Source organism: Lepisosteus platostomus, chromosome 6 (genome assembly GCF_059453375.1).
Source record: "Lepisosteus platostomus isolate fLepPlt1 chromosome 6, fLepPlt1.hap1, whole genome shotgun sequence".
Lineage (NCBI taxonomy): Eukaryota > Metazoa > Chordata > Actinopteri > Semionotiformes > Lepisosteidae > Lepisosteus > Lepisosteus platostomus.
Genome location: NC_142616.1, coordinates 34,290,547 through 34,316,212, shown reverse-complemented (window position 1 = coordinate 34,316,212; position 25,666 = coordinate 34,290,547). Strand labels below are relative to the sequence as shown.

The following is a 25,666-nucleotide window of genomic DNA, read 5'->3' as shown; positions in this document are numbered from 1 at the left end:
CACAGAAGGTGCCTCAGTCCCAAACGGAACCCAGAACCAATAGTGTTGAGGCATCAGTTCTTAACTGCCATGCTACACAGACGTCTTTATACAATTACCACAAACTGCAAAAAGAAGTATGAGAAATTTGCATTGATGTTGATATATAAGGGAATCATGCTATAAAAACAATGGAAAGGTCTAATTTCATTAACAAAAATGGGTTTCATGTATTTATATTCATCGTACTGTTCCTTTGCCTTTTTATTAGGGCAGAGTGCTCAGTACTGTACAGTGGTTCCTCTTAAAAGTGCATGGAAATAAACATGAAATTGTGTTCAATAAAAAAAAATCTTTCCCAGCACTCTTGAGTATTGATTGACCTTTCAAATACCACAAAAAATGGCAGAAAGGAGGATATCAGCCTTTCCCCCTTTCGACATACATTGTTCATTCTGATTAACTAAAAAAGCTCTTGTGGAGTGCTGTAACTTTATACTCTGGGTTGTTGCATCACTGTGTTTGTAATGGTTTTAATAAACTCGATTAACTGAAGTAAATGGGAAAACAATGGGATGTGAAGGGAAATGCCGTGTTAACCCCTGTTTTGGTTTCTCTCAACAGAATTTATTCGCACTACAGAAAGCACGATCCCAAAACTACTCGTATTCCTTTGGTGTGACACTTCAGATGCATACTCTAGATATAAAGTTAACTTTCCTTTTTTATAAATTATATTAGCACTTTCTGGTGGATATTGAAGCAGCTCCAAGGCATTTTTTAGTTCTCTGGTTAAAATGAACTGCTTCAAATTCAGAGATAGGTAGATTATTTTTCCATAATATTAGGATAATGTCATTTTAATGAATCATTACAGGGATGTAACATATTAATTTCTGTGCTATTTATAATTTTCATGTAAAAATCAGTAATGACCTCTAACATTTGAAGACATGTTTAGACGAGACAAGGCATTCTTAGTAAACTCAGGTGTTTCTCATGTTATAAATCATCCATTTTTCTAAATACAGAAAGCTTGCTTATGATACTGCCATTGTGAATTAACTGAACCAACTTTTTTCACATTTTGCTTTATAAAACAGTGCTAAAATGAGGTCCATTACTTTTAAACACCTTAGCAGAATGAGTTACAGATTATAGTTATATTCTATACTGTTACCATAACAGCACTGCACACAGCAGTTGTATGTTTCATAAAAAAAAAAGATTGAATTCCAAAAAACAAGCAGGTCACTCTTGTGACTCTTGGAGAGGGTGTATAATTCAAATTCTTATTTTGTATAATCATGCAAAACAAAAGTATTTTTATATTTGTATTTTATATAATCAGGAGTTTTAATTGAGAAACTTTTCCTTTCACTTTCAACCTTTCCTCTCTGGACTTCTGTCATGGAAGTAGACAGGAAGTGAAAATTGTGGATACAAAAGTAGAAATGAATCATATTCTGTAGATTATCACAGTATTTTGCATGCAAATTTCATACAGTATGTTTGCCAGTTATCCAATAAATGAGTGTTTTAAACCTGAATGAAGGTGCTTATGATGTTATTGCACTGTTGAACACTCTTCTCTATCTGTGCTTTAAAGATGACTGTTAAACTCTACCAGGATTAGGGGGTGGGTGTTCTGAAGGTTGTTGTTCTGTCAGGACAGAGTTGTTTTTAGACAGGAATATCCAAAGCTATTGTACCATTGACACAGTCTTTTTTTTCCTTTTTTTTCTGAATTTGTGTAGTTACACTGATTTTAAACTGACATTTTAAGGTTTTGATTTTCATTTTTGCCCATGGTTGGTTAAACGTGTCTCATTCCTTGCTAACTATATAACATTGTGATTCTAACCACTTACTCAGAGACCTGTTAGGCATTAGATTTATTTTTATTTAAAATTATTAAAATTACTTGAGATCAAAATAAATTAATTAATTGAAACATTTAAATTAATGTTAATTTCCAAACTTATTTATCTAGTTTTGTCCATTACTTTTACTCATTCATACTGTAGGTGCTATTCAAAGGTATCAATTTGTCCAGCAATTTACAGCTTACTTAATGGGCATCTTACTATTAAGATCTTACTTACATTTAGATTAGCTATTGGGCAGTACATTCATTTATCCTTCTTATGTGCATTTAAAGTTTGTAAGGAAAAGGTATTGTACAGCAGAAGCACACCCAATAACTGAAATGAACTGTAAGTACATAAAAGGGAGTATTTAAGTTGCCAGTTCAAACTACAAAATTTAATTTAAAAACTGACAGGGAGTACTGTATCTATTCTGGTAAATTTGTTATACTTTCTGATTGAAAGTCAATATTTGATATTGGTCTTTTAACTTTCAAGAATTTTGACAACAGTAAAATGAGCCTCAGGCAATAGATACTGTATATCTCATTTCATAGCACTGTCCTTATTTAAACAAGCCGATAGTGTATATCTAACCATGAAACAAAACCATACTGCTCCATATTTTACACAACACCAGTTTCTAATATTACTCCTCCTCTCCTTACAATGTACTATCACCAATGCATGATATTTTATACAGTATATGGTAAGTTATGCTACTGTCCTGTCATCAATATCTTTAAAATATATGAATATTCCTTTTCACATATATGAAATAAAAAATTGTAGGGGGAAACCATAATTATACATTTAAAACATTAAATATGTGTAATAAAGTTCATCACATTATTTTATGATGTCCAGAATAGCATGCAGAAACTCAGATACAGTATAACAATATAATACTATACTGTATGTATTGTATCTTCATATAACTTAAGTGCAAAAAAATAAAATTTATATCATGCAAGATAAAGATATTCATACTGTATGGTTACATGGTTTACCCCTACAATCAAAAATGATATATTGGATAGGTAATTTATTGATCCAAGCAGCTAATTATGCTACTGTATTAGTTTGTCATTTAAAAAGTAATAATCTAGGAAGTAATCTCTTTCCAAGCCCAGATGACCCATCATTGGATAAGACAGAAAAACAAAATTTAAAATTCAACCTTCAAATCACTAAATAACCTAAAAAACCCCAAAGCCCAGATCTTTTATTGAGAAGACCAAATGAACAAGGGCCCTACCTAGATCTGGCATACCAAGGTTATTATAAAAGTAGTCTGACAAATGATTTGAGAGCTCTGCTACAAATTTATCATATTGGCCCAACATAATAATTTAGCATCTAATTTTCTTAAACTGAGTGTATATATAAATACAGTATATGTGTACTTTATATACAGTACATATAGAGTAATAAATATCTACTGACCATAAAACATTTGAAAGCAGGTGTATTTTTGAGATGAGCACACTGTTGTTTTGGGTACATTGTTTAATTAGAGATGATGACAATTCCTGTCATGCTCAGCCACCCTCATCCTGATTAATCTCTCGTCATTTAATCTATATTTCCCCAGAAGGTTCACAGTGGCCTCATTCACTAGACGTTCCCTTCTCTACTTGGAAGGGAATTATTCATTGTAATCTCCAACCTTGTTCTACTAGACAATAAGAGTCTTTTGCTCAACACTTAAAACAATTAGTGACTTACAATGTCTGGCTTTTTTATAAATGTCTTCCTTTCAAATGGATCTGTAGTGCAGATAATAGAGAAGGAAAAGGGTGTTGGTGTATAAATAGCTAAAATAATTGCTTCACAGGAAGACTTATGTCAGATTACATTTGAAGTTATTCCACTGCTCCTCACCTTTAACATGTCAACAATCTTTGGTATCTACACTTTATCCAACTGTGGAGGTATGCTTCACATTTGTCTTTTCATGTTTCAATTTCACTTAAGGAAAAATGCCTGAAAACAATATTGCTGATGAAAACAATAAATAATTGCCTTTATTTGTATACAATAGCACATTTCATCCCAAATGTTCTGAAAACACTTTACATACTGTATAAGAGATACCCACTTCAAGAGATAATCCCCTTCAAACAGGGGAACTCCAATTAATTATCATAAGCTGGTGTACTGTATGATGTGAATGACATGAAGGAATTCCTGTTCGTCTTACATTCTAAAGAAATTTTACAGAACAGATTAGTAGAATTAGGAACTAAAACAATGCTGCAGAACTACTTTCTGAACAAAAACAAACTCTTTACGATAGTATTGGCAGGTCATTTTTCCCAGGGTTATTTGTTGCAGTTGATTGTCAGCAACAGGATTATACATATCTGGATTTGTAAATAAGTAAATGTGCAGCTGAACTCATTAATTAATTAAATCCTTAACTGAACCAACAAGTTGGTGGTTAGTAAAATTGAAACAATTAAAGAGTTCAAGTTAAACCTATTATTAGATCTACTAATGTTTCAATTATTTATTTGAGTGTTTGGGAGGAACAAAAACCGACAGGTCCATGAATCCAATAACCACAGACAATACTCATAATCTGCATTCAAAGCAGACCTTTTTAGTGTTAATGAAACTCAAGAAGAGTTTTATCACTTAAGTTTAGTTGATGTCAAAGCCAACAAAAATATGTATTTTCTGTATATAGAAAACAATTAAACTTCTTGATCTTGGACAAGGTTTTTCTTGATATGGTGTGGAGAATACAGACAATACTTTACCCAAATATTAGTATTCAGAGGAGCAGTGTTGAGTATATAACTGTCTGGCCAGTGTGTTAATTGCCTTGTCCAAATTATTTCTCCAGTATTATTTATTGAAACTTACTGTTGAACCAGCTGCTGACTGTTACAAAGGGTCTGTTTCAATTAACAGGCACTAATTCCCAGTGGGGTTTTAGGTTAAAGTGAAAAATTGCTATAAAACTAGAAATGAAGGGGGAGTTTGAAAGAAATGCACCCCAAGCTTTTTAATATCCCTCAATTAAATCAGTTATATTAACCCATCCCCCCAAAGTTGGCAGGGCTCTTTATATCAGCTGGGGCAAGGGGTTTCAAAACTATTTATTATCAAGGGCATTAGCTGAGGTTCGTTGTTTGTTGTGAATCGTGTATTGGTTCAATAATCATTCCTCTCTGTCTTTAAAAATAGATTAACTTTCTGTGCAATTGAACAATACATAGAATGATACACCACAATAACCAGCAGACCTCTGCTTACATGGAGAAAATGGATTTTAATGCAGCTCCTCATAAACAGTTTCAAGTTTTGTTTCTAATCATGCAATCTCTAAAAACCTACTGGATCACTGGTTGGTGGTTATTGTAATGGTCACTAGCAGACAAACCAGTATATGTTCAAAATGTATTACCAAACCTTGTGCTTGTATTTAGAGAAGTACGTTTTTTTTTATTGTAAAACTTCATACAGTTGAGGAATAATCGATATTTAAAACAGACTACAAGGAAAAAACTAGCAATTTATGAAGCATAACTGATTTAATGTGCCTATGTTATTACAGTTTAGCCATAGAAAGTTGTTTGATTGCAATATTTAAAGAAATAGAAGCAGTAGGGAAGAAAAAAAAATATGATATGTGTTACGTCCCAGTGTGGGGTCTATGTGTGTTTGTTGTTATGTTCCACACTGCTGACCTTGATTGTTCTCCCTCCCTCATTGGTCCATCATTACACTATTGTTTCAGTATGATGTCATCATCAATCAGCTTCTTAGCCAATCAGAACTCATCTTATTCACTATATAACACAGAAGGCTTTCAGAAGGAAGAGGCCTTTCGTTTGACTTTGGTCCTGCTTGGTTTTGCTTTGCTTCATTTTGCTGATGGTTTTGTTGGTTTGTTGTTTTGCTTTTTGTGTGTGTGTGTGTGTGTGTGTGTGTGTGTGTGTGTTTACGTATAGCATCGGTTTTGTTGGTTTCTGTTTCTCTCTTTGTACTTTCGTTTGTTTGTGTTATCCTTATTTTGCTATTACCTTGCCCAAACTTGTTATTGTATCAACCTCTGTGTGTTTTTGTACCCTGTTACTTGTCTACTCTTGTTTGTATTCGTAGTTCACTTGTGTATTAGTGTGAACGTTTGTGTATAGAGTTTGTTCAGGTTGTTGGGTACATTTTGCACACGTGTAGTTGATTCTTGTATTAGTCACACTAGTTTAGTACGGGTGAGTGCCGTTTGTCTTGTATGGTTTTGGGTAGTCAGTAGAGGTTAGCTTGGGTGTTGAAGACGCCGAAGACCGTGTTTTGGGTTTTCTTTTGTAGTCAGGTTAGCTTTCGCTCACTTTCTTAGCCAGCTCCATTTTGTTTATTTTCTTTTCTTTGGCACCACTCTAGTTCCCTTACCCTGTGTGTTATTGTGTCCAATTATAAACCAGTCACTTATTCAACTTAAATCATCACTTTTGCACCGCCCCTTGTTATCATGCTTCTTAGTCCCTCACCCGAACCCACCTGCTTCCAAAAATTATCCTAAATGTTACACCCCTTTCCCCCTAGACACTTGGGGTCGTAACAATATGTTAAGAGCTTTCTTAACCTAAGCACTAAGTACTGAAACAATCCTGTGGAACAGAGTTATAGGCCCAAACTTGTGACTTCACTCAGCTTTATTCTCATCTCAGAAATCCTTCCATGCACCTGTTCAGATACACTGGAAAAGTGAAGGTAAATTCATATTCACAATATAAGTCTCATAATCATACATTTCCCAGCAACATCTATTTGCACATAAGATAAATACCATATTTTCTATTATTGGGGCAAGCAAGGAAAATCTGAGGTCAAAGTCTGCAACAGGTGCATTAAACAATGATCCCCATAGGCTCCATACAGCCCTGCAGTATGGTGCAAAATGCTAAATTTCCACTTCTAGCATTGGCACCTCTATTACAAAATGAAATACCTTAACAAAAACAGTACACCATCCATGCACAAATCAATTGCATTTCATTATTCTTAATTATACAAAGGGGAAATAAATAAACTTACTAAATAATAACATTGCATATCAATACAAGAAAATCCCTTTTATTAAAATTTTATTTTTTTATTAGTGTCTATATTTATGTGTATTTCATTGCACAGCACTCTTTCACCACACACATTCTTTATACATACACACACTCACTACATCATTACACATTCCAGAATTGTGTTGCCTCTGGTTCTTCAGTAAAGTGTAAAAATGGTTCTCTCTTACATTTCTTCCTCATTTGTGACTTTCTCTTCCTCATGTTATTTTTCCCAAGAAAATACGAGTTACATTAGATAATAAAAAATCAGGTAGTTGGTGAAATAAAAGGTGAATGAAAACAGTTTGAGCCAGTTGCCTATTTGCATTTCTCAATTTGGAAAAACACTTATCTGTACAGACAAATGTGGTCTGCTCAGTTGTACATGGCACAATATCAGCAGGCAGGAGATCACTTATGGCGCTATCTGCAAAAGGAACCAACTATCACCTATCATCCTTTGTCTGTGCTGTGTGATTATGCCTGTGTCCCTGCACTGATATTTTGGTTTTCATTTATGCTGTCTTGGTAATAAATGATAATATAACTGGTACAAAATCCATCCATTTTCTAACCGCTTTATCTAATACAGGGTCATGGGGGAGCCAGAGCCTATCCTAGCAGGCAACTGGGGCAAGGCAGATGTACCCTGGGTGGGAAGTCAGTCCACTGCAGGGCACAAACAGACACAAACACACATACTCACACCACAGCCAATTTTCCCAGAATCCAATTAACTTACCAGTTTGTTTGCATTTGGGGAGTAAACCAGAACACCCAAAGGAAACCCATGCATACACAGCGAGAACATACAAACTCTATGCAGACGGCCTCCCCAGGTAGGGAACTGAACCCAGCATCAATGCTAAGTACTCACAAACACCTCCGGTTTCTTTACATTTTCTGTGCTTTACATGTTTAAACGAACTTGCAATGTGTCCTGTAGTCTATTAATTTTGGGTTTTGAAACTGTATTCTATCATTGTTGTTCTAAAATAACTGTACTGTTCTATCAAACATTTTTTTGTTTATATAAACCAGTACTGTCCCGTAAAAGACATTTATATTTAAATATACCAATTAACGATTTCAGTTTGAAGTATGTTAACAGTTAAGTTATAGTAATCTTTTTTGAACAGATGCACTTTTAAAATTTTTATGAAGGCTGTTGTTTCAGAGCTAAATTAATGGGTCATTAGGCATATGCTAAATTTTTATATTGTTGAAACATCTTCTTGCATAAACAAAAAAAAAAGAACATGACGAGCTAATGAAAACAGTTCCCAACAGTTACTATGGTTAAAAACTTTCATCTCATTCCTCTACAATAAAAATGTATGATTATATATTTTCTTCGGTAATGAATGCCTCTACCTCAACAATAATAGCCATTGTTCAGTATACAGAATCTGGTGGAAAACAACACAGAAAATATTGTTAATCAATTTATTTTACATCTCTGTGTATCACCAGGTATGATGAGCTCTGTTTAACATTCTCACTTTACTTTCTCATTCTTACACCTGGTATTCAATAGTGTTGGTCATCTTCCTAGATAATCTGTTCCCTATTTGATCAAAGGTTAGAATCTACCAGTAGCTGATATCAATGTTGTGTTTCTTGTTTGCTGTAACCAGATATTTGATGTGTTTCTGCTGTTTTCCTATGGTGCAATTGTCTTGCACTGGGATTAGACTGCCTTTTGGAGCTTGGACTCTGACACCTTGATGACAAGACCAAAACATGCGACCTGATGGAGAGTTTATAGTGGATGATCACACTTTCATTTAATGTGGTGTCTGCTTGGGAGAGATCACTTATGTTGGTGCATCAGTATTCCTACTTGATTAGTAATATTTTCTGTAAACAGCTTTGGTGCTATGACCAGCCATTTCAGTGCTCATTTTTCAGACCCATTCAGTAAAGTAGGAAAGATGACTGGCAGTTTTATTAATTTGAATTGAGTTTTGATGTTATTATCCTCCAACACCTGCTTCCTCGAGCAACCAAAGGTAACACTTGCAGATTTCAGGCAATTATGAAGTTCATTGTCAACGTCAGCCTTCTGTGATTCCCAGCGTGTGGGAAGTGCTCTACATTCTTCATACACTGACTGTAAATCCAAATCAGTGGTGCTGGGGAGTAACTGAGTATTAACTGTAACTTCCATCTTCTCAAATGAATCAGTAAATATGTAGACAATTGTCTGGAGATCTACAGTATTTCCATCAAGACACATACTACAGCATCATCGATGTACTGGAGTTCAATGACTGAAGCTGAGGTTGCTGAGTTTTGGACCAGAGTCATTGAAAATAAAATAACTTTCATTGGTGGGTCACCTGTACTCCTGCAGGGAGCTTATCTATATCTAGAAGAGCAGACCCTACTGAAGCTGTAACCTACACTGCAATTATGGGCAAAGATCTTCAACAACAGGAGTGAGATAGTTCAGGAAATTCCTTGTCATAGTCTTGCGCTACAATAGACAGCAGAGAAATCTGTTATTTCCTGAGTTAGACTGGTACTTTGTTTACATGAAGTTTGTTACAACTATTAAATCCTTAATTCAGGATTTACTCTTCGAGGTTTCTGTATGATAATAGCACGGAGATGTGTTAGTTAATTGTCAGCTGGTATTTCATCACCTCCTGCTGCTTTGTAATTACATTATATATTTGATATATATATATCTCCCTTTTCCTTAGTTTTTAACTAGTCTTTAGGTACTTGCGCTGTAAATAGTCATGAAGAAGCAAGGACATCAGAGACAATGTTTATACCACCACTGACTGTCCAGCATATCTTTGTCATATCATGAGTTCTCCTTTGAACCTGCTCATTGACTCCAACAAAGAACTCCAATTTAATTATTTCATTTTTTGCTACTGTAGCAAATAAAACTCGCTGAAATCAATGTTCTTCCTCTGATTTCCCTTTGCAAAGTTTTGACTTTAGGTCAAAAACTTTGCCTCAGGTCAGCGATTGATCTCATTACTTCAGCTGCATATGCAGTACTGTAGTCAGGACAGTTATTGTCTGAACAGTCCATGAATGTCCTGATCTTCCCGATCCAAAAATACTCGCTTTTATGTGTTTTGATTACATGAACTTAATCCCTTTGGAATGACTATCCAGCCAAAGGTAATGAGTCAGATTATGTTTAGGTCAATTTTTGTAACCACCTACCCCCAAAGGGTGAGCAGATCAGATCATAACTGTCTTGTAATAGCCACCTCTGTGCCAGGTCACGACCATGAGCTTCCAGACATCATTACCCTGATACCGTCACTAGGTGTTAGGGATGGAATAGATCTGTTTTTGAGAGGAAACCATTGCACCCCTCTTCTACAGATATCTTAGCAGAATGCAATCTTAACGAAATGGTATTAAGATCAATGGAGGTGGTGCAATGCTGCAGCTTTTGACATATTGCAGGTGATACATTTTTTTCACCTGTTCTGCCATTGAATAATTGGTTGCTAGAGGCCCATTTGCTGTGTGCGGAGGATGCAGGAATCCTAAGAGTCTTCTGCTGTATACTAAGCATAGAGGCTCAGGAACTAAGGTAGTGGTTTTTTTTTAATCCCGTCAATGCTGACTCTGTGTTACTGATTGACTAGGTTTCTGGTTGGAACCAGGCTAATCTTCATGATGGGGAGGTATATGGAAAACCAAGCTGCTACTGGAAGTGGTGTTGGTGGAGCAATAGGTGGCCTTCCCTCAAGACCAGAAACTCAAGACCTGTACTAGAATGGTGGCAGAATCCTGTAGGAAGGCCTGTCTTTTAGAATGTGTTACAGTTCTGACTACATCTACTCTTTAAAGTTTCCACAGCACTATTCATAGCAGTAGAAGTTCTATTCTTGGTGTCCTCACTAAACTCCATCCCAGGATTTCTCAATTTAGCCTAAATCTGAATTTCCTCTCCTCGGTTGAAGCATTGAAATAACATTTTGCTTTATCTAATGAGTTGTGTGGTGAACTGCTGGCACAGAACAACTGGCAAAACATCATTCAGGTGACTCACTTCAATGACAGAATAAATGAATCCCCCCAAACCATGTAAATTTAATTGAGATTAGAAATGAAAAGCATAAAACTAGCAATGAATGGAATAATAATAACAACAACAACAACAACAATAATAATAGTTATTATTATTATAGCAACATTCCATTTGTTTCACAAACTTAATATTCTAATCATGTTATGTTTGTAGTACTCACTCTAACATCTTCTTCTTTCCTCCAGATGTTACGCATATGTGTACGTTTCTTACACTACAAAGGCATAAACATCAAAGAACTTCCGTAAACTGTTTGATAATCAAGATTTTAGCTCTCAAGCCTTTTATGTTATTTAATTGTTTCTGTTATTCTGACTTATGATCAAGTGCAATTAAAGTGCAAAGTGCAAGGGAAGTTTAAGCGGATTTACATGCTAAAATGTACTAAAAGTGTTCTAGTTGATAATACTGTGTATCATTCCCCCTGTCAGAAATCCCATTAAAAGCTCTGGCTCAGTTCAGAGGATTAAACTTCCATCCATCTCTGTTGTTCTGAATCTTTTTAGTTGTCAATAAGAAACATTTCCCCGTAGGAGCAAATCATCAGTCACTGCATGACACGGTTTGTAAATTTCACAATGAAGGGAATAGAAGCTTGTTTCTCCTTGCTGTGAAGAATGATTTCCTTCCAAATCTTGACGCCTTCTCCCTGTTTAAAATGCTTAATGTATATTATTTCATATTGTTTGCCATTGCAATCCCTCAAATTTACCGACATGATATATACTTCTTGACTTTTGTTTTTGCATTTTCATTTTTTAAAAAGGATTCTGATGTTAATTATGCGTCAGCTAAAAGCCTGCTGCCAGTCTGCTAATATCTACAACCCAAACACAGTTGTCAAGCCAGAATTGTTGACAGGCCTACTTAGGCATTTTGATCTGCATCCTGTGTTGCAGACTGCTTTGATAGATTTTTGAGCTGGTGAGGACAAATAAGAGAACTTATCTTTACCGGTTTTCATGCTGTGCTGGCATGAAAGACATATAGTCTGTTGTCAAAACTTGCTAGCTTGTATGAGGAATGATTAATCTGCTAAACATATTTTTTGTCTGTGGTAATCCTCTTAAAGGGGGTTACTCAAACCTGTAATTCAAGTTATACCTACAGTAAGATAAAAAACAAAATTCAAAAGCACATAGAACACAATTAAAACTTAATATGGGGGGGTTGCTCATTATATGTTTTTCTTGCAGCCCTAAATTAAATAATAATAATAATTATTATTATTATTATTTTTGTTATTTTGAGAATATTTTACCAGAGGATTTAATTGTTCAAAAATAATTTCATGCTATCCCGCAGATACTCTATGTGAGAAAAGGTATGACTTTAATATAAATACAACCCTAAACATTTTAAGAAAATGGAAAATCATAAAGCCCAGGGGGAACATCTATATTCTTATTGAGATATACACTGGGATTTATAAGTGGCCACGGAGAGTCGGGATCTCAGCTTTATGTATCATCCAAAAGACGGCAACATTTTTTAACAGCACTCCCTACTGGTCCCACTAATACCTCTATCAGCAGCAACCTTAGTGTTCTCAGGAGGTCTCCCAACCAGGTATTGACCTGGCTCACAGCTGCTGAGCTTCAGTGGGTTGGGTTGGGTGATATAGCTGCTGGCTATAGATTTTAATAATGAGGAAATTAATCAAAATCCATTTGGAAGTCTAATACTGTATGCCCTATAAGTATCTATTATTGCTGTTGTTTTCTCAAAGAAATCTAATAATTACACAAGACCTATCTTTTCTAAGATCATGTTGACTACGCTGTAAACAGATTAACAGCATTTACAGATTAATTTTAAGAACACAAACGGTAACTTAAGTCATGATAGAAAACGCAAAAAAAAACTAAATTTTAATTTTAAAATTTAAGATACGCATCCTACAGAAAGAAATGATTTACTGTACCATCAACGTACAATTCCATTCCAAATGTCTATTGTCATTAACAAAAGGCCTGGACATACACCGTGACTAAGTCCTCACAGGCTGTGGTCAGGAAAGACTTGTAATGACATTAGACATGATGTAATGAAATTGTAAAACCATAACAGTACCTGTCTCTATCAATTTACACCAGCCTTTGACTCGGCTCTCATTGCACACCTGGGATATAGTTAATTTCCTAAGCAAAACTCATCAGAACATGTGGGCACTCCATAAGTCTGTTAGCACAGTGAGAGGTCAATGCAAGGTTCCTCTCAAATGGTGGATATTGAAGATTCCATTGCCCTTTTGTCTGTGGTGCAGCTGTTAAAATGAGCAGTCATTCTATACTTCCTCTTGGAGCACACACCATTTCCTTCCTCTACTAGATCATTACAATATATTCTGTTTTCTGAGACAACCCTTCAAATCTGATGTAATTTGCAAATGTGGTATTTAATATAAATTTAAATGCAGAGATCTATATAATTTACCTTCTCAGATAATGCATTATGCACACGGTCTGTGTCCGCTCTTTATTCTGTAGTTTCCATTGTACAAAACTGTATAAACTAATAGCAAAACATTTTTCTTAGTAGTTTCTTAGTAGTAGTACATTGCAGTGCGCTATATACTATTGATACAAATTTTAATGTGGTCCTTCCAACTGTGAAGTAGAGTATGTAATATATTAAGGGGATCAAATTTTACAGACAATCTCAGAAATACACCGTGCCCTGCAAAAAGTATGTAAAAGGTTACATACTGCACTTGCAATTTTTAAAGTCAAAAAGCTTGAAAAGTCAATATGTAACATCCAGAATATCAGTTTATAAGGTGTCTTATTCAACCAATGCAAGAAAATGTTTTGGTTAAATTATTGGAAGCAACTGATAAAGAATAGAGTAACAGGTGGTGCTGAAATTATTAGTTATGTAGTGCAAGTTAATTAATAGTACCACGCAAGAGGAGAAGAATCGCCTGAGATATTAACCCATTTAGGGCATCATAGAAGTTAAATAAATCATAGTGAGAAGTTTTAATTTATTTCTAGTAGTTGAAGTTAATTATCATGGTCTACTGGGGAGCACTAGACACAGAGCTCTATTGACTTTTCTTTTGTTTTCTTGTGCACCACTGCCTGCAACATCTGTAGCTCATATTTCCACTCCACATTACGGTGCACTCTCTCTCTGATTCCACAGCTTCACTGTCCTCAGCCCCACCCTCTTCATCCTCCCCCATTCCTTCTCCCTCCCCAGCACTTGCCTCTTCCTCCACGACCAAAGATACTAGCTGACCCGGTCAGAGTGAACTCCCGTTTGCTCATGGAACTTATCCAGGGGCTTATGATCAGGCCCTTTTCCATTCATCCTGGCGCTCACTGCAGGATTAGCAAGTACACTGTTATGGGAAAAAGCACCTCATCATTGATCAACTAGCTCTTCATAATTCCTGCACTCCCAGTACCAACAGCCTAACCTGTATGTATGACTACTGTATATACCTGATCAAAGTGGTAGCTTATAGCGGTTAACGTTATGCCTATTTTCTGGCATCTCTTTAGGGTGTGGTGGAGAAATAAACCTTATTTTGCAGTTTGGCTGCCACAGCAGTTGAAAGCTATTCTACATAATGTAAGAAGCCCTCTGCTGGTTCCTCAACACCACTCACCACTGGTTCCTGTTTCATCTCTGTGATGTGCTAACTACTGTATATCCAGCTTGTATAGCTGTTTTGGTCATTCCATTCAGATCAGTGCAGCACCCTCCTACATTGAGGAATAGTTATCACGACCGTTACAGCCCAAAGTAACTAGTCTTCCAAAGCCTACTGATCCGATCCCTTCAAACTACACTGACCTAAAACTCTTCAACTGAAGAATTAAGCATCGATGAAGAATCTGTTATGGGTCTATGGAATAATTCTGTTATATCTGTAAAGATTTGCCACAGCGCAGTATAGTTTTGAAAATGTATTTTAAAAATGATGACGGCCTTGGAAAAGTGAGTACCAAAGTGCCTTTATTCATCCAATTCTGAATGCATATTTTAATTCTTCGTTTTTAAAACTACTTTTATCACCAAAAAAACTCTCATCAGGACACAGACATATTTAGAATGGTAACCTCATTGCAAATCTCACAAAATGGCAACTGTCATATATTTCTCAGAGCTCCAGTCAGTTAAAAACCAACCTTTCACTGCTGCAGAGTCACAACACAAGTGGCAGTATTTCTAAAAATGAAGGAAAAAAAAAATCTAAATAAATAAGTCTAAATAAATTCTGCGTTTGTTTTTTGGTGGGTTTTGTCAGCCTCATCCCTGAGGTCACATTGCCTTTGGCCAGTGAGTTAAGGCAATAAGGCAACTAATCCAGCAGCCATATCACCCTGCAACTCACAACTGGCAACCCACTGAAGCTAAGCAGGAGTGAGCCTGGTCAGTACCTGGATGGGAGACCTCCTGGGAAAAACTAAGGTTGTTTTTCCATAACTGCTGGTTGCTGCTGGAAGAGGTGTTAGTGGGGCCAGCAGGGGGCGCTCACCCTGCGGTCCGTGTGGGTCCTAATGCCCCAGTATAGTGACGGGGACACTATACTGTAAACAGATGCCGTCCTTCGGATGAGATGTAAAACCGAGGTCCCGACTCTCTGTGGTCATTAAAAATCCCAGGGCGTTTCTTGAAAAGAGTAGGGGTGTAACCCTGATGTCCTGGCCAAATTTCCCATTGTCCCTTAATAATCCCCATTTATGAATTGGCTACATTACTCTGCTCTCCTCCCCACTGATAGCTGATGTGTGGTGAGCGTTCTGGCGCACTATGGCTGCCGTCGCATCATCCAGGTGGTGGTGGAGGGGAGTCCCCATTACCTGTAAAGCACTTTATAAGTGTAAACAATTATTATTATTATTATTATTAATCCACATCCTTATTACATAATAATTTGCATTTATTCAGGTGCTGCTCCAAATTATTAAAAACCATTCTGGAAAGCAATTTGCAAATCCACTTCCATGTAGCACACATGGTATAGTCTGGGTTGCATGTTTTTATTGAGAAAACATCATGAAATTAACATCATGATGCTTAACATGAGGGAAATACAGTATTGCTTAATATACATCTGAATCAATATAAATGACTTTGATTAAAATAGTCAATTTCTTCTAATGGTCTCAGTAGTCAAGTGAATTTGAGTGCAAGTGTAGAGTGCTTCTGTTTCTTATTTTTCTTATTCTTTCTTATTTCTTAGAAATAATATTATGGAATGTTAGATTAAACCTTTCCAGAAAAGGACCACATAAAACTCTGATGCCAAAGAAACATGCAAGGTTTCAAGACTTTCACATTCCCATTGTCTGTTCTTCTCATTTGACAGTGCTGAGGTGTAGCATTTTCAAAGTACAATAAAAAAAGATACATTTTCTTTTGGTATTTTTTTTGGGGGGGAACAAAAGTTATATTTCTCATTATTTTGAGAAATATACACAAAGATTGTGTTGATCTATGTAACAATAAGTGTGCTTGAGTTGCAATAAATTAGAAACTATGAAGAAATGTCACAAAAATCATAGGAAAGTTTTTTGCATTCCACTTACACAACGGTGTAAATGGAAATTGATGTTGCCAGTTTTAAATGACTTTAGGACAGAAAAACTTGTTTATGTAAAAATCAAGTGTGCAACAAGCCAAACAGTCTTTTGTCATTCATAACATGTTCATCTGCTGTAAGACCCTATTGTCATTCTAGTTATAAATCAAAAAGTTTACATGCTCATATTTCTGCTCTTCTGAGATGAACACACAGCTCTTTGCACAGATTAATTTGATTTCCTGTTTTATTCAAATTTCTCTTGTAGCTGTTAGTCTTTACCTCGCACTTGAGACTTAATACTATTTCTTTGATGAGGGGAATGACATCAAAATAAAATGTTTACAAACTTACAGTGGTAAAATGGGAATAACCTATATTATTAAACCTGTTTTAACAATGAAATTTTGCTAACAAGCAAAACTCTCTCCATTCCAATATTAATAAAACACAGTTTGGACCATTTCAGCCTCAAGTGATAGCAAAGAGTTTTCATTTACAGAAGGGAAACAAAAGAAACAGAACTTCTAGCAGCACAGCAATATTTATTTTGATTTTAATACAATCCTAAGCACTCTGCAATATCCTCATTTCTGTCCGATTGGTAATTAAGCTTAATCCAGACCTTTCCTGAGGGCACAGGGGGTTTAAGAATCAGTAATTCAATCTGCCCAAGATAGTGCTCCCTTGGATGAACCAAGACGGACACAAAAAGGTTTTAATTAAAAAGATTGGCAATAAGTTGGTATATTGCCATAATTTGCACAGGGCCTCTTCTGGAAAATGACTTAACCTTTGCCTCTGTTACCGTGGAGACTAATGGATGCATTTGTACCAGCCTAGATGAGTGTGTGCATGTGCTCAGGGCCTAGTGCTGCTTTAATAGCTCTTTCGAGATGATACTGCAAGATTAAAATCTTGTATCAGCAGGTTAGGACTAAAAGGAGTCGTAATGGCTTCTGTTGTATTTCATAATTCAATTTTGTCAGGAAAACAAGAAATAGTACAGATAAATACAGTATATGTTTCACAGTAGAACAACTCTATTTTAGGGCTCTTAGAAATCATTCTATGATACACTAATTATTTCATTTTGGTTAATAATTACATTCCAGGAATTTGACTTTCATGAGAGTCGATAAAAAAGATCTCTTTACTTTTAATAATGTGAATACAGCTCAAAATATTACAGGGTGAAGATATCAAATTACAGCAAAGATACTTCTAGGAAATTCAAATAATTCATGGATTCATGGCTCTAGCTCTATTTTAATGACATCATCTTGCTATTCTAATGATACATATAAATGTGTATCCATTTATCACTCAGCTTTGCAACAGATTTGTTGTTTATTTTGTCATATCTTTTCAGCAACAATACAATCTATCTACAGAAACACCGACAGGCCTGTAATACATGAAACTAAAAGGCTTCAGTCAGCAATTCACAAAGAGGGGTTACAGAGGAAATCTGAGTTTTCTTCTGCAATTTATATAGCCCATTTCCATCCATTAAACTCAAGGTGTTAAATTATCATTCATTGTGACAGAAATTATGATTTTTAAAAGTGATCTAATAATAAAATGACTCATGTGCCTTGTCAGATTGATTTATAGAGCTTGAAATTTCGATAAATGTGAGTTGCATTAATAACTAAAAAATGAGACTGAGCTGTTGTTGTGAAACTGCCCATATGTGAATCATTTTATCAGAATACTAATTCACTTCTTAAAATCTGCTTTGATTTGTTACTGCTTTTCACATCTTGAAAATATATTTCACATTTTCTTTTTAGTGGGATCCATTAAGGCGAAGTAGGCTTTATCATTATTTTAGTTATTTATGTTTTACTTCACATCTATTTTTTAAATATTGTAATATAAGGTGAAAATACTCTGAATAATATCACATAAATCTGAGTACAGTACAAAACTGGCAGGTCACAGCAGGGTTTAGTTCTGGTAGTTGTAACATTGTTTGTGTTTAATTTAGTCTTTCGACTACCACCAGATGTCAGAGCAATAGAAATCCTACATGATACTGTAATTCTCAATATTTACATAACCTGGGATGTGACAGACCAAATGGGTTGCAAGTGCAAATCAGTTGTAACTCCTGTTGTTTTTATTTGTATTATGCTTTGAAAGGTAAATGTAATTTAACTAAAGTATTTTGTTAATTATTGGTTGGTCACAAAACGGGAGTTTCACCACATTTTAAAATACAAAAAATACTGTATATCTTCTTAAGAAGGTAGCATGGGAAAGAATTACAGTAGATCAAATAAAGCATTTTTCTGAAGCAAGAAATAATATCTCTGCTCCTATTCTTTTTTTACCATTTGCCAGTTTATGGTTTAATTAGAGGTACTGTAATACATTTCCATATGCTTCTTTCTGTAAGAAAGAAAACAAAAGAAAAATATCTAACATGATGGGGAAAAGTAACATTTCAGTTTAAAAGAATTACATGTTCTCTCATAAATAGATGTAAATAGATCGTGATGGATGTCACCCAAGTCATGTCATGTTCATGAAGACGAAAAACGTTTTCGAAACATTTTCTGTTTTCCCTCCTGGTACTAATAAACGTTTAGGAATAACACTAGCTTTTGCATTAAATAATTTAAATGATCAGTCTTACTTTTTTCTGCACGACACCATCCTATTTGTCTTTTGAAATGAGCATGCCACAATAAATGTTCCTGTAAAGAAAAATGAATTATTGCTCTGTGGAATGAAGCCTTTAGTTTATTACCATTTTCAATATGGATATGTACAACTTCACTAAAATTTATTCTAACTTGTAAATCAACCTGTGTCCTTTCTGTACACTTTTGACAGTGATGGAAATGTCTAATGTTTTCAGTCCTTCATATTGTTTGAACGCTTTCACAAAAATTTGACCCCTCCCTCACTTACCCCTGGCTTTTCTCGGATATGATGTCTTACTTTATAACGAACTTATGTAACAAGTCCCTAAGCACAGTTATGACTCAAATTTCTATTCTTTCTATGGTGAAATATTCAGTAATTGCTGTAAAAAGCTTCTTTCTAATTTGTAGTGTGCATGGCCTTTTATAATTAATCAAAAGCTTTGTGCCTCAGAATTATGTTGTTGCCAAATGATGTGTGGAAGGACAATAGGTTTGCATAATAGTTATTAATTAACCTAATGGTGATTGTAAATTGACTTTTTGAATTGAATTGGATCTTTACATGACATCTGTTACTCTTTCAGTACAAGGTTCATAATGTTCAGCCTGCTGCAAGGAGTAACCTTTAATTTTAAATTAACTTAAATAATCATGTACTGTATATACATATCATTTACTCATTAGGAAAAGAGAGCGTTGTTATCTAAAATGAAATAGTGACTTTACTGACTTCACAGCTCACAGAACCTCCCAAAAATTAAATCTCGCTTTCAAAAAGACCCTAAGAAACAAGACACTTAGAGTACCTGTATATTACAGTATGAGAAGATTTATGCCAGTTATTTTGTTTATTAAGTTAATATGACAGTATTTCTCCACTCCGTTTAGACATTCTGTATGTGTGGGATTATTTGCTTTGATAAAACCAGACTTTTAGTCTTAAATTCATAACTCTTTGGGGTTGATATGTGTAGGGTTAGTTAATATAGCCTTATTGAAGGTAAGTTATCTACTACCCGTTTCTTTCCTTAGCACATCTTAGAAATTGATAAAAAACAGGAGTGGAGAAAGCAGTAATCAAGATTGTGATAGGACAGTTATGTTTAAAGTTCCCTGCATGGTGATACTGTAAGTGTCTCTCAGTTCTTCTGTAGATGTAGATTTTAGGCATACATTAGCTTCCTGTGAAGTAAAACTTCAGTACATACTTTAGGTCATATTTTGATACTTTAGAGACCAGTAGGGTAACGTTTAAGGCATTATCCATTTTTTGCCCTTTGCTAAGATTTATGAGATATGAAGTATTAAAATATAAGTTTTCACAAAGGAAATACCATTACATCTGTTTATGTTGTTGTACTTAACTATTTTTGTAGTCTCTGACATGAAGGTAAATGTATAACTTCCTTACAGAAAAAGAATTAGTCAACATTCATATGAGTATTGTACACATATGAATGTTGTACTCATGATTTTTTTTTTATGAACGATAAACTTTCTTCAGATTGGTTGGAGTAGGAGGTAAAAATTTAAACAAATAAAAGTACTTGGGATAAAGGCTAAAAAATAGCATAGTTGTTCACAGTATATATTACAAAGAAATATATCAAAATAGGTTTTATGAAACCCTAAATGCAGAAAAAACATTGTGTTTTAAAATAGAGTAAGAGTAGAAGAGTAAAAAGAAACTTTTAATATCACTATAGTGCAACAATAAAAGTGTTAATGGACATTTAAAATGTATGCAGTACTTTACATCACTGAGCCAATATCTAACAATACACTGTATTTACAGTCTGTATATCTAAAGCCAAAGATCTGTCAAACTTTCTTCTACAACTGATGAAAGAGGCAATGGATTAAATGTAAAATATCAACATAAACACAGTAAGAATGTAGTAAATGTACAGCCACAACAACTATAGGTTTTTTGTCATACAGTACCTCATTGGAAATTAATTATGCAAAAGCAACTAATTTTGCTGTTCTTTTGTCAATAGAATTCTAGTTACTGTATATAATCCAGTTAACTAATAGGAAAAGCTGTATCCTCTTAAAGATATATACCTAGTTGTGTTTTGAAAACTAAATGGTCAATATAATTTGTTGCAATTTGTGTACACAGTAGGAGATGTGGAATGTTTGTAGCACAAAAAAAAAAACCAAACCACATGGATTTAGAACATCAGATTCAGAAAAAAACCTGTGAAGTCTGTACGGTTTTGTACAATCAAAAAGCGGTCTACATACTGATCATACTTACTGTACCTAAGCAAATAGAAGGTAGAGTTTAAAACATTTCAAGTGTTTAATTAAATTTAACCAAAAGTATCAGCCTTATCTATTAAAACAAATAGGAGCACACTACTTGTAATTAGATTTAATAGCCTAGTCACAAAAACACCAGCACAGCATGTAGTATCTATTTTACTTTACAATTATGTGGTGAAGCTTGGGTATTAAATTACATTTGAAGCACATTATCAAACAAATTCGAAACACTGGGCCAAGTGTGCATTTACTGTATATTATATTCTTTTTAAAAGTGTTTTTTTCATGGCGAGCTGGAAAGCTTTCATTGATTGCATATGGAGCCACAATTAGTTTAAAATGCTATCTTCTTTGTCTAAATAAATATTGTAAACACAAATTTCTCCTGTCTATTTTCTTTAATGCGATTCACATTGCCATTAATAGATCACAAACAAAGTTAATTTAATCCATACTGAGAAAAAAAAACATAAGAGTTAAAATAAGTAATGGAGAGAAACAGGGCAAGTGATATGTCTTCTGTAGTTTAATCTGAATGTGGCAAGAAGTTTCAGTTTTAGTGAAATGATAATCAATACAAAAATCTATGGCTGAATATACTTCTTAGGATATATAACTACAGCAGCACTTGTTTAGATCTCAACCAAAAAATTCTCACTAAAAATCTGCTTTACATTGAAACAAAATAGAGACTATACAGTATATACTAACAATACCAACTAATGGAACTAAAAAAATATTTTGAATAGCATTTATAAAATCAGTTAGGGCAATATTATCCTGGAATGTACTTTAAAAATAATTCCAAGGTGCAGTTATGCAGGCAAGTTTAAATTCAATTAGTATTTTTATTTTAAATGTATTAACCACATACAGTACATTGACCTTTGTTGTCCTAAGAATGAATAAAACAGAGAGCACTGTAAAGGAGATTCTAAATTAAACAACAATTAATGTATTATCGCACAAGTAAAGGTTGATAAAAAAGCTCTAAAATATCTTAGAATGAGAATATAATACACAATTGTGCCCTCGAACCTTTTGTAATTAAATTAATTATTTTAATTGTTTTGCAGATTGTCTCTGACTATCATGGTTTTTGTCAACTATGGTGGAGGGGGTTACTGGTTCTTTGAACATGCTCCATGGAATGGTAGAGTAACTCTTCAGAATAATATGAACACTTTCAAAATCAATTTTAATTTCTTCAAGGGCTGAAATAAATGCTGTTTGATGAAGAAGTAATGACCAGTTTCAAAAGTCATTACAATATACTGAATTGCACAGCCTGTTTTTGTTAGTTGTTGTTATGTTCTATCTTGGAGGAAATTAATGCAAAACTAAATATATCCTTTAGGTCATATGTTGTTCTTTTCCAGGTCAAAAACATTGCTTTAAAAATGAACCACTATTATATTTATAAGATTTTATAGTACATAAATCTTTGTTGTTTCTGAGAACCTTATTTTTTAAAGTTGGGTGAAGGGTGTAGTTAAAATGTAAATAATTTAAAGTATAATGAAGCTTAAAAAGTAACATCCATACAGTAAGAAATGTATGTGAACAACATGAAATTTGATGAAAATCAAAATCAGATAAAATAAGTCCATAACAATATATTGCAAATCATGCAATATCTGGCCTTGAGTTCCTTTGTATTTTTTCATCACAGTTTTCAAAAGTCAATTGAACTGATCAACAATATTATTATTGATCTGCAGAAAAGAAAAAGAGAAGGGAAGCAGTTTAAATTTTAATAGAGACTATTACATAGTGCGTCTCCAAGAGTATTTAAAGATGAACTCAATTTAAGCTTCATAATAGCCTCTTCATCACATCAGCAGAATTGTATTGATCATAAAACAAACCTGATGGGTTTTGATTTTACTGCATCGTAGATGTCTTGAACATCATGATTTATAATTCAGGAGGCGCTCAGGGTCTTAAAATGGAAAGCTAATGTCAAGTCCTAGATCCGAAGGGGAAAAGATCGGTTTGTTCCTAAAATTCAGCTTTAGCCTGCTCCATACTGATGCTAGTTCTTAACTATTGGTGACAACTGATGTTTAGAATGCTTGTTCTCCATGAAGCCAGGTCAAGAATAGAAGGAAAGAACAAGAACAACTTAATACATTGTCAGTTGAAAGTATTTTGCTATTAACATTTACACACGGCTATAGCAGCTATAAGAAAAAGTACCACAACTCTTAAATCAAATATTGAAAAACGAATTTTAAAACAGTGTTTCAAAATGGAGTAAAAGCATGGCATTCAATTCTGGCTCCATTTATAAATCTTTTATTGGTTTGTGAAAGTGTTATATTTTATTGTACTTTCTTTAAGTTTCTTTTCTAATTTTAAACTTATTGAACTAATTATTCTATTTTTAGGTCTGACCATTGCTGATCTTGTCATGCCTTGGTAAGTATACATCTAAAAATCTACTCATTGCTTTTTCTTGAATTCTTTAAAGTTGAACATTTTTCCATATAAAGGTAAGAATACTGAGTTGATATTGCTCTCAGTCTGTTTTCAGAATGAACAGGGTATGTGTTTTGTGGTGTTAACATACGAAACTGTAACATATAATGAACAATATTGTTGTCACTATACTGTACATTTTTTGTTTTCATCGGTAGAGTACAATACATGTTTATCTATTTCCGTCAGTACTTAGAGACAGAAATGAAAATAGTTGGATTAGAGACCTACAGTAGATCAAGTTATATAGAGTTAACCTGCATACAGAGAAGAAAAAATCTAAGTGAATTTAAAATAAGACAATGTTGAGAAGAAACATACTGTGGTCAATAACAGTTCTAAAGTGATTGAAGATGTTGGAAGTAAGACTATTAGCTCCTTTACAGTCCATTAACATCTAGAAAAGCACAGTGCCAAGCCATGATACATCATAGGCAATACAATTCCTCAAGATTGGTGTTAGGGATGCATTATGAATAATGCTTTGTATTATTATTGACAAAAGGCCTCATAAGTTTAAACTTCAGTTTCATTGTGATGTACCTACAATATCCTTTGTTATTTGAAAGTGAGAAACAATACATTAATATGTCCTATTTGAAAAAAGGGGTGTTTTATGGGCTGTGTTATTATATTGCTTTTCCCCAAATAGTTTGTGATCTGAAGAACCAGCTTCCCATAAAGTGTGTGCAGTTACTCTAAACTTCAAAGCCACTATTTTCAAAAGAGCTCAGACCAAGTTATGTTTTCCAGTTTCTCAAACTCAGGGGAAAAAATGTGTATATACTGTACCAAAAAATACACTGAGTATCAAAAAAGCATCATTTACAACTGTGACCATAAAGTTATTTTCAGGAAAATTACAATATTTTCATTAGCAGGTACACTGACATTGTATTGATATGACACAACATAGGTATTCTTGTTATACTGATGAACATTTGTCATCCACAGGGTTTAACAACTGGGGGTCTATGGACAGTAGTATGTGCAGTAGCAGGTTAACCTAGGGATAGTAGCATGTGCGGTCATGCTTGAAAGTAATACAAGCTGCATAGCTGCAATGTTTACTTTGCACCATGTTGCAGATGCTTCCATATGGGTTTCTATCCTATTCCTCTCATAGAGCCTAGGCAAACATGTGACTGTTCACTGGTATCTGAGCCCTAGATGTTACACATTGTCCCGCTCATCCCAGAGATTTTCAGTAGGTTAGCCTGGTGAGTAGGGCATTCACAGGATAACTGTCACATTCTCATCTAGAAAGAAAGCGGTTGTTGTACAGTACGAGCAGCATGAGAATACATTGATCAGTGTACTGTAGCACGCGCTGTCAGGTTCCATTAATCTCTATAAATGGAGCTCTGTAGTGAGTACACACTCCTACCCCGAACATCACACTTGGAACTTCCCATTGATTGGTTTGTTGTACACAGAAGTCTTACTCCAACATAGAGATGTCACGAAGGCATTATTCTATTGATAAGTAGGGTATATGTGTTCCTCCCTGTGTTTTTCTTTTCTTGATTTTCACAAGGTTCGATATTCATTAGCTTTAATCACCTCATTACCTTGCCCAATCAACTCTCTACATAATGAGGAGATTTAGTGCTTATGCAACAGTTAAGTCCCTGAAGTGCATAATGTTCGGTCATGAATGAGCAAAATAATTCCAGAACCATTTAATCAATACTTAAAATCAAATTATTTTATTGTTCTTAAAACATACATACCTT

General features: G+C 34.5%; 1 protein-coding gene across 4 annotated transcripts in view; it reads left to right on the top strand.

The window, feature by feature from the left end:
* Positions 1 to 25,666, top strand: part of LOC148661613 (heparan-alpha-glucosaminide N-acetyltransferase) — a 107,169-nt gene that overhangs the window by 41,539 nt on the left and 39,964 nt on the right. For all 4 annotated transcript variants that reach the window (XM_088635568.1, XM_088635567.1, XM_088635566.1 and 1 more), the window contains 2 exons: positions 22,526 to 22,602; positions 23,840 to 23,870. In XM_088635568.1, coding sequence (XP_088491694.1) covers positions 22,526 to 22,602; positions 23,840 to 23,870 — 108 coding nt within the window. The remainder of the gene's footprint in view (positions 1 to 22,525; positions 22,603 to 23,839; positions 23,871 to 25,666) is intronic.